Below are 13240 nucleotides of genomic sequence, written 5' to 3' on the forward strand. Positions count from 1 at the left end.
TGGTAAATCTTGGAGACTTTCTCAGTACGAAGAGAGCTTTCCTTTAGTTTTGGCGACTGTAGAGTATTCCCATGCATTTAGTTCCTTGACTTACATCACCTGTACCTACCTGATAGAAAGCCTGAAAGTTGTTTCTAAAATTTTGCTATGACATTGATTCTTCCACAAATATATCACTGTGCAAAAGTCCTTTTTTTTTCGGTCTTTTTGAGACAGTGTCTCCCTCTAGCCCCAGCTGGCCTGGAACTCACTATGTAGACCAGGCTGGCCTTGAACTCACAGAGATCTGCTTGCCCCAGTCTCCCAAGTGCTGGGATTAAAGGCATGTGCTACCATGCCCAGCTGCAAAAGTCATTTTTATCTCAGGTAAATGACCTATGAGAGGCATTCCTAAATGTGAAATTTCCATATCAGAAGTGTGTGCGTGATCATTTTTGATGTTTAACTATGGCACTTCACGCCTCAGTATCAAATATGAGAGACTGTTGACTTCACCAAGCCCTGGCCAGCTCAGGTTCCATCACACTCTTCTTTCTTTCCCATAACACAGATAAAACAAGAACATTTTAGTTTTACTTTGCATGATTTTATTACCAGCAAGCATAACTTTTCTCATATGTCTGCCTATTAAAATGGGGCTGGTCATCTCTTCTCACAAAAGCTGATCATAAAGTCCAGGTAGCAGTGAAATTTGAACTATAAGCATGTATTTCTTCACCTTACCATTTTTATTTATACCTTGATTAAATCTCTTCCATGAATGATTTCAATTTATTCAATCAAACTTTAGTTTTCTATGATTTAGGTGAAGTAGCTGTCTTTTTTTTTTTATGCCTTTTGGTCATCACCCTTAATTTTAAACTGCTCAGAATGAATCTTTGATGACATGCACACTTCAAAAATGAGCCACGGTGAAAACACTACAAAAAACCACTCTTTTGATATATCTCAAAGTAATTCTTGGCTTTTTAGTATTGTCATCCCCACACTGGCTAATAGAGGCAGTGCGCTAACTAATACACTGCCAGCTCTTTCAAGGATCTCTGAAACTGGGTTGCGTCTAGTTGCTTTAAGCTCTTCTTCTCGTAGCTTCAGTTCTCTCTTTAGGTCTTCATATTGCTCCTCTAGTTTTTCATTAAGTGCTTCTTGTAGAACCTGTCAAAAGAAGAAAGCCATTTTTTAATATGTTATTATTTCATATTTAATAGCATCAAAGGCTGAGTTTATGTATTTTTTCTCGATCTTATGATCAAGATGAGTCTGTCCAAAGTTTCCACACTTTTGGACATGGACAGTGGAAGCAGCTGTCACTTGTGTCTTTCTTCAGTTCCCTTAGTAGCATCTCACATTGGGCCTAGGGCTGGACTAAAAACTATCCAGTAAAGTACAATGCCATTTGGCAGGGAGTGTGTATTTAATTCTAACTCGTTGTTCATTTCATTGAGGTGGCACGACCACATCCATTTAACAAACTGTGCTAACTGCTCACTCCATACAACAAGGCTTATCAAGCTCTAGGTTGGAGAAACAGAACACATTTTCCTCTACTTGCATAGAGTGAATCAGCCAGATCTAGAAACAGACAAAACAAGTTTTACAGCTTTGGATATTGTATTCATATCATGACTAATTTGACAATTTTATCACAAAGTTATTTGAAGGTTACACTAAGAATGCTTAGGACTAGTAAAGTGAGGCATTTGAGGATAGTTGGAGATAAATTAGAACATCCTAGAAACATACAAACATCAACCCAGCAGCCCTTAGCATATTGTTTTTCATTCTAACACTCTTTCGACTTCTAACACTATTGAGATAATGTGTATTTACATTTAAGGGCTTCACCAGAATCTAGGCTAATCTGAGATTTTCATAGATCATGTCATTTGGATTTCTCTGGGATTGTAATTTGATTAAAAACTGTCATCCTGTGTGACTACAACTGGCCAAGTTTTAGAGAATAAGAGACTACAGAGTATGTGTCCCTAAGTAGGACTCCTATATTAAGCCTCACCCATCCATGGCTCAGAGACCATTGCAGTAGAGGGGGAGGAAAGATTGTAAGAGCCAGGGTTGGTGCATGACCATACGGAAACCGAAACTTTCTGGTCTCTGGGAACTTGGTCATGTAAACTTGAAACAATGGTGACAATATGCATAAGACCCATGCTGACTCAATCAGACAAAAACCAGCATAGAACTGGAGAAATGGGCAACAGGCCCCAACCTTAACCAAGGAACTACTGGCAACTGATTACTACAGGTAAGGGAGAGTAAATCTTCTTTAAGGAAGTGACTCTAGATAGGCTGACTGGATTCCAGTGTATGAACTTGTACTAAGGGACATCTGGATACAAATGCTTGACCAGACCGGCTTTAACATATATGACAGAATGCAGGAAATCTAGTGGGAGGGGCTATGGGGGAGTGAGGATGTGGGAGGAGGTCTAAGTTTGATTAAGTTCTACTATATTAAATGCAAAAAAGTAATAAAGTATACATTAAAAACTGGCATCCTATTTTTCCTGAGGAGCCATGACAACGCCTGCCATCCTCCGCCCAGCCCTACCCTTCCTCACCTTCATCTTGTGATCCATTACCCTCCACTGCTCTACCAGAAAGATCTCCTTTTCCCTCTCCATCTTCTCCTGAAGTTGGGCAATGTTTTCTCTGAAGCTTCTCTTTTGAGCCTCCATCATTTCCTCTTGCTCCTTCTGTTTCTGTCTCAAACGTTCCTGTTTCTTCTCCATCTCCTCCTTCTTGGCCTGTTGAGCTGTCCCACACAGGTTTCACAGAGGAAAGAAACGACAATCAGAACTGAGCTGACCCCTCCTGAGCTCAGAGGCCAAGCTGATTCCCCCAGTGGGAACTCTGAAATCTCCCATTAGCCATGCCACAGGATCATGATGCCAAACATGGAAAGCAGTGGATTGGCTGGACATGCGCCTCTAGCCCTCCAACATTTTGCAGATTCGGGAGGAATCTTATTTCAAGACGATCTTTCTACCCATCACTCAGAGCGCTTATCAGAAACTCTTTACAAACTGAGCCCTCCCTATACCTGCTATGGCCTTCTGTCTGTCAGTGAGGGCTTTGTCTGACTGCAGGATAGTGTCTTCTATAGTGGCCTGGGACTGCAGAAAGTTCTGGAGTACCTCATTTGCCTGGGGGAAAAGAGAGCAAAAACATCTGAAGCAGTAAAGATTTATTCTTCTGATGAAAGAGAATTATTCAATATAACCGTTAATTTCACTACAAATTTTGAGTCCTGACTAACTGCCAACAGGTTCCCTTTAATTCTGTGGCCACAACAAAGTGTATGCTTTTGTTGAGACATGAAAACTCTCTGCATCAGCCTCCTTGCTAGCTCTCCAGCCACCTCTCCCAATGATGCTGCCCACTAGCTGTCTGAGGTACCAGCTGCAACCACACATATGTCAAGTTATACAAATGTATATGATGCCTACAAGCATAGGGAATAGTTTAGTAGCCTGGACTCTGTTTGGTTTTGGTCATGCATATCTCCCCTACCCCAACCTTGACAGCTTAATTCCTTTACCTGCATGTACTATGTACATACACTTCTATTCAAACAATATACCTAGCAACCTTAGAACCCCCAGCCCCCTCATACATTGGGCTATATATATGCCCCACTTTAACAAAAGTGTATCTCTGCCCCTAAATCAATCAAGTTGGCATAGCTTATATGCAAGTATATTGCCAATGTATGTGGAATACAAATATTGATCTGGCCTGGACTAGTTTTAGGTGTATGGACAGTACAGTACGGCAAACTATGTCTTTAAGCAAACTTTTAGGGAGATTCTCTTATTTACCATCTTATACTTATGCATAATTGGGCATGCATATGACTAAAATCAGATACGGGAACGGATGGCCATAGCAGGAAAAATGAATGAATGACCTTATCTTTAACACAGAAAACCACTCAAACTATGTGCCGTGGTAACCAGCACTTCCTTCCCGTAGATCCCATAAGAAGAGAACACAGCTGTAACATGGGACGCTTGAGTGTCCTCTCTCCCATGACCTGCTGCCAATCTTAACATACCCCTCTCTTATCTGTCCTGATTTACTCTCAATAAAGTATCTTGCTACTCTGGCAAATCTGTGTGAGCCCTTGCGTTCCATTCTTTGCCAAGAACCTGCAAATATCTGGGCTGAGCCCAAAGCCAGTAGCACATATTCTTCTCCTTTGTATGCAATATTTGTGTGCTCTTTTGTTTATACCTGGGTGCTGCCCCAAGCTTTCTTACCCAGAATTCCATTTACCAACAGTTCAATAGGTACCTTGGTATCTCCTATTCTAAGAATCTTTCCTAGGCTGCCCCTGAGGTTTAAAGACTGTCAGGTACACAGAGTAGTCTTACCACCTCTATCTGGCTATGTGACCTTAGGCCACATTTAAGCTTCTCTGTTGATCACATTCCTCAACTAGACAGTGGGATTCTATAGTAACTAATTCATTCAATCTGAGGAATAAATTGATGTTCCAACAAGAGAACTGACACTCCATTAGTTTAGGAAATGAGAACTCAGTAGCTAGTATCACCATTAGCATCACATTCACTTGTTCTACGTCAACTCGGTGCATTTAAGTAATAACTAGTTCATATTCAGCAAACAGACTGTAAGCTTCCTGAGAACAAAAGTTCTTTCTGTAATAACATCTGTTCTCTGAATAATTATCACATTGTTCAATAAATTAATGTCTTTCACTTAGATTTATTTTCTTAAATTTCTTCTTCACAAAGAAATATTTATGAGTTATTTAATACTATGTAACTTGATTGTATCTAAAGATTAGAAAGGTCAAGATACAATGTGCTCTGATTTTTCTACGTATATGGTGCTGTGGTCTTAGACTTCCAGGAGCAGCAAGGTCCCTCTAGCTGTGCTCTGTGGCCCAGCCCCACTCTCATTCCTCACCTTAACACCTTTCCTGGGCAGCCCCTCGTAGCCCTGCTCAACCTTCTTCTTGGCTTCTAAGTAGAGGCTGTGCCCTCCAGGAACAGAGAAAGCTCCTCTGGAAATGCTTTCCATGAGGGGCCCCGAAAGCTTCTGCAGCTCAGCCTGGCAATGTGTGATGGATGCTTTTTCATTCTGCAGCAAGAAATCATTCTTCCTTGTCTCTATGGTGACCTGCCAGCCCAGAAAGGGGAAGAACACACAAAGAAGCTGTGAGAAAGAAGGTGTGATGTGATCCTCCCGGGTGGCGGAGGGTGACAGTGTGATGGCCTCTCAGACTGGGACAAGAAGGAGAGCAGGAGACTTATTTTTAGCACCCTTCTGATTAATACTGAGTTTTGGAAACCCTTCTCTGGTATCGGGCTGTGTAGCCATAAAAGAGGAGAAGATTTGGAAATTACATTAACACAAGCATGAAAACGTTCGTGGACATTTTACTTCTTTGCTATTTTCATTGTATTTGGATAAAGATCCACTTTAAAGTTACAAAAAAAAAGTGTTCTTCCCACTTCTGTTCTCATAGTAGTAGGGGAGGTGAGTTTGGAAATTACATTAACACAAGTATGAAAACGTTCGTGGAATTTTGCTTCTTTGCTTTTTTCATTGTATTTGGATAAAGATCCATTTTAAAGTAAAAAAAGAGAGAGAGATGAATAAGTATGGACTCTGTGTTTCTCTTTGCCTACTAGGATTGATACTGATCTGTCGATCCATAATGAGTGTGCAAATTTAGCTATGACTGGACGTAGCGTTTCCTCAGAGAATGTGTCTTGGTGTAGATGAAATTATCTGCACAGCAAATCTACCAGAGTGTGAAAAATAAGTTTATTTTCAACAGAGTTCTGAACACCTCATGAGTTCTTTCTATGAGAGTTAGGCATTTGAAGTTAAAAGGAGTAGCAGTTTTAAGCTTTATACTTATAAACTAAAACCCAGCTGTTTTGTCAATATAAATTATCTCTTCATTTGTAGGTTGGTCAAAGACAGGGCAAAAGTGGAACTTTCAGTGATAGCAGCTGTGAACATCAGAACAAAGATGATGCCAATGAGTTCGCTCCCTTGGTGTCTACATCCTACATCATCCCAGAATATGACGGACATTAATTTTGTGACTACATTGCTCTAAATCACAGGTTAACTTAAACAAAGAAGCTTACTTAATCACGTAAACCTTTAGTTGATCATACACAAAGAAAATAACAGAGATGAGATAAAATGAAAGTATAGAACGCACCACTGATGTCTTAAAGACGAAGGGGTTCTCAGAGTCTCTAGAGAGACTAAATTCCATTTGACACCTTGTTTTAAGCCTCAGGTGCACCGAACAGAGACTCACCCTGTGCTGCATCTGACTTAAAGAACGGTTAACTAATAAATGCAGTTTCAAAGACACTAAACACTTGACAACTTGCTTTGTAGCAATAAAAAATGAAGTGTAATCTAGTAGAGCGAGGGCAGAATGTGTGCTGAAGGCTCTGTTACCCATTAGAACTCTGGTTCCTTCCATGATTAGAAGGAAACAGCGTGATTAGATAAAGAGGAAGGAGCACAAGCTTCATTCTAGAAGTGCAGGGATGAGAAAGAATAAATGCAAAAGTACATTACCACCAGCCTATTCTGGAACTCCTGTCTGTCATCCCTGAAGGAGTGCTCCATGAAGATAGCAATGGCTTCCCTCTCACAGGCTGTGTGCATGTCCAGCAGCTCCTGGAGCGTGTCTGTGGGGAGACTCACTCGCTGGACCATCTGCTCACTGTAGTGGTCAACTGCCTTCTGCACAGCCATGGAGTTCTCACGCTGAGCCAGGGTTGTCACCGCATCGTCCAGACAAGGCACTGCTCCGCTGTTAATAGCATCCACGTAGGTCTCCACGAGAGTCCCCAGTCCTGATGAGACAGGATATTTATGGCAAACTGGAAATTCCCCACTCCCCGTTTTACAAGGTTTCATGGTCTGCATCTTCAAATGTCGCATTACACTGAACATGTTTTCTTTTCTCTCTCCCTCTTGTCCCTATCTGCAGCCCACCTCTATGACTCTACTTCCTTGTAACACCGCATTGTTTTTCTTATTTCCCTTCCGTTGTTCTTCAATTCATCACATTACAAAATTAAATTAATGAATAAAATTGTATGTTCAAATGTTTACTAGAAGAACACTTTCTCTCATTGAAACAAATTAAAATGTCCTGTTAGGTTGAATGAACTCTCTAATTTGTGATCCTCATTTCTAAATGAAAATGTGGAGCCTTTGTCAAAAAAATTTCAAGAATTTCAAGATAATGAGATGAACATTAACACATCATGGCCCAGTCTTAGCATGTGTACTGTGCTACCACAGAGGGCCATGTCTAACAAAGCCAACTCTGCAGAAGAGTACCTTAAATGTGTTTCTCAAATACCCACTGAACTTACATAGCACTTGTGACCTGTTGTTTATTTTCTGAATGATGTAAACTCATAAATATCTTTGGTTTGGTTGATTGATTGTGGTACTGGGAGACTGAAACTAAGTCTTTACATGCATAGTTGGCAAGCATTCTTCCACTGAAAACAATCCCGGCTCTGCTTTATGTTTATTAACTGAATTCATTAGTCAATATAGTTTTGTGGTCCTGGGGATTAAACCCTTGGCTTTACATAAACACTAGGCAAGTGCTCTTCTGCTGAGATACATCTCCAGCCTTGCTTTATGTTTGTTAATTTAATTAAATTTTCTTCTAAGTTAATTGGTTTTCATGGTTCTAGAAGTGGAACCAGGACCCTTGCCCTTCTAAGCACTCGCTCTACTACTGAGCTCATCACATTATTTTCTTGAGACATCTTGCTAAGTTTCCTTGGTTGGCAGCCAGCTTGAGATCCTCCTGCCTCGGCCTCCTGAGTACCTGGGATTACAGATATGTACCACAATTTATGGCATAAAACATCTTTTATATCTTTTGAAAAACTCATACCTTATACAATTTCTCACCTTACAGGTTTCTCTCTTTATCGAGTTTATGGTTATATTATTAATGTATTAATTACATAAGCTATATTAGACCTCAAATAAAGTCTCAAATGGAAACTTTATAAAGAAACACGCATTTCATGCACAACGTGAACAGCTGTTTTCCCACATTCTTAAACAGCAAACAGAAGACTCTGGACTTGACCCCACACAGACACAGAAGACACATGCTTTGGAAAGTGACTCACGGGTCCCGGTGACCACAATTCCCCCTCTGAGTTCCTTGGTTCTCGAATAGGTGAAGATGTAAGAAGAGAAAGTCTTTGACTGCTTCCAGAATTTAGGGTTCAGTTGGCTGTCTGGTATATGCTCAATCATGGTTAAGAGTTCTGGGTCACAAACCGGCCAGTCGAAGACGAAGCACTTCCGTCTAGGAAAGAATTGTCTGATGCATTCCCTGGGCTGATCAGATGCTTGGATTTGGGGATGTTTCCCTGAAGAAGAGGAACAGCAGAGATCACCTTGGTCATATCTCATGGGTGGGCCAAAAACAAATGTTTTATGCAGGTTTCATGTATCCCAGGCTGGCCCGGAACCCACTGTGCAGCCAAGATGAATCCGAACTCCTGCCTCTACCTCCCAAATGCTGAGACTGTGTGTATGAGCACATAGCTTTTAAGGTACTGGTCATCAAACCTAGGCCTTTCCACAAGTGAAAAGCACCATAGAGGAAAACACTATACCAGCTGAGCTACATCCCCAGCACATAATGGTTTACTTTCACTTCTGATGTTCTCATACTTTGTAGACTACCCCATGATCACACTCACAGGTAACCAGCCTCTCATCCCCATCCCCAGACACCAGCTCCTCTCTTTCCAACTCGCCCCCATTACTCTCATGTCCCTGTTTCCCCTTCATTCTTTCTTTGTTTCAGGCCCTATGGATGCAATCACAGCTGCTGTGTGTTCATGACTGTAACAGCCATGTTATGTGAGGGCAACAGCACCCACTATAATCTTCCCCAGCTTTTGGCTCCCACTGTCTTTAGATCCCTTCCCCTGCCTCAAAAATACACAAAAGAAAACAAAACAAAGGAAACTACAATTAATAAATATGCCGAAGGGGAAGGCACAATGTAGAAGATGAAATTAATGTTCTGATGGGCTTTAGAAATATTGAAAAGTGGGCTGAGAGCTGCCTGTTCAACAACACTGGCTGTTCTTGCAGAGGACCTGGGTTCAGTTCCCAGCACCCACATGACAGCAAACAATGGTCTGTTACTCTTGTTCCAGGGGATCCAACACCCTCTTCTGACCTCTGTGGGCATCACACGCATATGGTGCACCTACATGAATGCAGGCAAAACACTCATCTACACAAAATAAAATAAAAGCCAGGCGTGGTGGCGCACGCCTGTAGTCCCAGCACTTGGGAGGCAGAGGCAGGCAGATCTCTGTGAGTTCAAGGCCAGCCTGGTCTACATAGTGAGTTCCAGGACAGCTGGGGCTACAGGGAGACTGTGTCTCAAAAAGACCAAAAAATAAATAAATAATTAAAATAAATTTTAAAAAGAAATATTGAAAAGGTAAAAGGTTATCGATTGAAAGCATAAACTGTTTCTTCAAGTTTATCCAGAAAATAGACAATTTTAGAGAAAATATGAGAATGTAGAATTTAGAAAGTTGCATTTCTACTTTGGAAGAATGAGAACCAGCGTATGAGATACTTACTCATTCTGCACACATTCTTTGACAGGTAGCTTCTTATTGAGATTTCATGTCTAACAAATATGCCCCAAAAAATCCAACACATCAAACAGAAGGGCTTAATCTTCAAACTTTTAGCATATTTTTTTCTCCTGATGCTAAGATATGTATTGTGTAAAATACAACATGATCTTAAGCATCTTCGCTAAGTGTTAGGCTCCACTTTCCTTGAGTGAGCTTAAACTCCTGATCCTGAAAATTTCCACCCATTTCTCAGTCTCCATTTCTATGGACTTTAGTCTCACATGCAGATGTTAGCCCAGATGCGATGGGCAGTGCTTAGTGGCCCACCCCTTACTAAGAAATCCTCTTCTCAGTTCTTGCTCTAATACCTGGAATCAGCTTCAAGGCATTCTCCAGATACTCATCTTCCGTGATGCAGTGACCATCTAACTTCAGCTCCAGAGTAAAATCCCGTACGGTCCAGATAAAGTCTGGAAAGAAACTCACAAAATCTCTGGCATCTTCTAGCCCATCAGTTCTTGGGGAGGATTTTGTTCTGATTAGCTCTGTGAGCTCTGTCACAAAACTAAGATTTGCTAAGGAAAAATAGCTCAAAATCAAAAATCTCCACACTTCCTTTATAAAAAGGTCACAATTATTTTATCTCACTTTCAGTCCCATCTGCTCCATCACGGGCAACTCAGTCCCAGAGAAGGAAATTCTGACATAGTCTCATTCCCAAAAGGTCCTCAATAAAACAGCGCTCTGACTCTGTGAAGGATACTGCAGCTTTTCCAGGGCATCGTTGTTGATGCTGTTCATGCTGTTGTAGACAAAGGTGCTGCTCAGAAGCACGGCCAGGGCAAAGATCCATGCATCATTCTTAGGGTCCCCCTAGAAAGCACATTAGAAGAGGCCTTTGCAGTTGACTATTGACTTAAAGATCATGCAGACCTCTGCTCGCTCGGGCTTTCTTCTATTATTTCAACTAACATGTTGGTTCTACCGAGTGGCAAGCTCTCACAATTACACTGGGATTTCTTGTGATCACATTTCCCTGGTAAAAGAATTGGAATGGCCAGGTATGGTGATACATACCTTTGATTCCAGCACTTGAGAGACAAAAGCAGGTAGATCTCTTTGAGTTCAAGGCCAGTCTGATCTACATAGTGAGTTCTAAGCTAGCCAGGGCTACACAGTAAGACCCTGTCTCCAAAATAAAACAATAAAAAAGAATTTGAATAATATTTTTCTTACAGTGTTTTCTTTATGTACAATGTGATGGATTGATATACTACAGATAAAAAAAATCTAACAGAGTATCTGGTGTCGAATTAGGTATCAGTGATAACGTCTACTACTTACTCATTCTGCACACATTTCAGCCTTCTACCATGCTTGACACAACTGAGGACTCCAGTCATAACCAATTAAAAGAACAATTAGCTATACATACTGCTGCCCTTACTACTCCCAGGATGACTGATTAAAAGTAATGGCAAGGGCAAACTTATAAAATGAATTCAGCAAACCTGAGTTTTCTTGTTAACACTGTATATGAGAACTGCAACCTGCAGCCACACTAAAATGAAGATAAGTCTCAAGAAAGAACATTCATTTTGACACCAGGAGAAAGTGTACATGCTCTGGTTTTCTTGGTACTAAGTGTTAGAGGCTTCATAGAAAAGGATGTGATGGGCTAATCATGTCATGCAGGAAGAAGCCAGAAGAAGCCATCAGAGATCCTGCACCTCAAGAGTTCTTTCAGTCAAAATGATGTTGTTTTGTCTGCTGTCACAGAAGACAGAAGGCTAGAGAGTGAATTCTGGAACAAGGTGCTAAGGAGCTTTAAAAGTCAGATGAGTTTGCTTGTATAGATGCTAATAAATTGTAGCATAATCTAGAAACTCTTTCTTTTGTAACTGTTTGTAAAGGTTAGCCCTGAGCCCTTGAGTAAATGAAAAACTTTGCTAAGAGACTCTATATGGATTGTTGAGCAAGAAAAATAGTATTTCCCATAAAGCAATTTTTGAAGTAACTAGGGTAATCAATAGTAGGAATTGTGATAAAAAAAAAATCTTTAAACACTGACATGATAGTTTGGTTTGTGTTTTAAAAGGAAATAGACTATCTAGCTCTGCTTTGGGAAGAAAGAAGGACCTGTACAAATATAAATACTATTCACAAATAAGTCTCGAAGTAAGATTTTTAAAAAAGGATAATAAAGAAACATCAGCTATCTAACACATTGCTATAAAGCTAAAGTATCTGAAAAGTCTATTTAAAAATGCTTGTTGGAAGGCAAACGTGTGCTTGTTTAGAAGCCTCTCACGGCCTTGCTGAATATTCTGTGAGACTGGTGAACCTCACCACAAGAAGTGTCACCCACATCCCCCTTCACTGAGACCTCTAAATGCACAGTGTACCCTGTACTTCAAGAACCTCCTCTCATCTTGTGGGATGTATCAGCATCTCTCTACTTGCCTTTGAAGATATCCTCATACTCAGCATTTGTGCTGAAGAAGGCAATGTGCTACTTGGGTCAACTTACTACCCTAACTTGGTGATAAATGACAGCTTTCAGGTGTCTCATAACGAGAAAGGTTTTCAGGACAGCCTTCTGATGAAGAATCATTGTTCCAGTTCGGGACAAAAAGATCATTCTGGATACACAGTTCACATGGTCTGGGAATATGTCTATTCCCCTCTACCTTACTGCTACTTTCTCATGTTTCCTACAGATCAGGTGTTCATACATGTAATAAATCTCCACCATGCTAATCTATCCATGTGTCTGGGTTCAAGGGAGCCTGCCTTGATTTTAAATACCAATGCATCAATAGCCATACAGTAAGTCCAGTTGGTACCGGTTGTTGCCTGAACCGAAGGCTGGGCCTTACCTCTGTTCACTAGTATCTACAAAATTAAGCCCAAAGGACTAAGGTTGAGCTGCTCAAAATATGTTTAGTAAAAATAAATAAGCATTTTAGATAATCTACTACAATATTTGATTGTTTTTCCTAGAAGAGAAGTTGAAACTCCAAAGTTCAGCTCCTGTTCTGTACTGTTTCAAGGCAGAAAGCTTAGATGCCATACGGTCTTCTGCAAATGTTTATTAAGATATAAAGTGAAATCAAGAGTAACTTTTTGGCATCTCCTTTCTGACTCACCTTTTCCACATCACCCAGTCCCTCGGTGTCCAGGAGGACCAGGGTGCGCTTTGGCTCCATGGGGTGGGGCACACACCACATCCAGATGCCCTTGGTTTCAGATTGTACTGTGGAGCCCAGGGAGAAGCCTGAAGGGAAGGAGAGAAACCATGTACACAACAACAAGAAGATCAGGGCAGCCCAGGAACGGCAAGTCAGAATCTCAGCATTGTAAAGCAGCCCAGGAAAGAAAACAGCACGGCCAGCACTTCATCAAGGATGGTGGTGCCCCACTTCCTGTGCCATTTCAAGGAGTGGGAAGCAAATATGAGCGTGACACAAAGTAAGGGCTCAAGTTGGAAGAAAATTAAAAAGAATGCTCAGAGTCAAATAAAACAAAAGCTGTTGATAGCTATTGTTATAAGGATTTGAAAAAAA

General features: G+C 40.9%; 1 protein-coding gene across 1 annotated transcript in view; it reads right to left on the reverse strand.

The window, feature by feature from the left end:
* Positions 1-299: 299 nt before the first annotated feature.
* LOC103730113 overlaps positions 300-13240 on the reverse strand; it is a gene marked incomplete in the record, with an annotated part of 49153 nt that continues 36212 nt past the window's right edge. Inside the window, 9 exon segments of the mRNA XM_029561195.1 lie at positions 300-1155; positions 2580-2773; positions 3062-3164; positions 4954-5166; positions 6598-6878; positions 8190-8435; positions 10043-10239; positions 10438-10547; positions 12824-12951. Of these exon segments, the coding sequence (XP_029417055.1) occupies positions 949-1155; positions 2580-2773; positions 3062-3164; positions 4954-5166; positions 6598-6878; positions 8190-8435; positions 10043-10239; positions 10438-10547; positions 12824-12951 (1679 nt within the window).

This window comes from Nannospalax galili, unplaced genomic scaffold (genome assembly GCF_000622305.1).
Source record: "Nannospalax galili isolate Female #2095 unplaced genomic scaffold, S.galili_v1.0 scaffold153, whole genome shotgun sequence".
Taxonomy (NCBI): Eukaryota; Metazoa; Chordata; class Mammalia; order Rodentia; family Spalacidae; genus Nannospalax; species Nannospalax galili.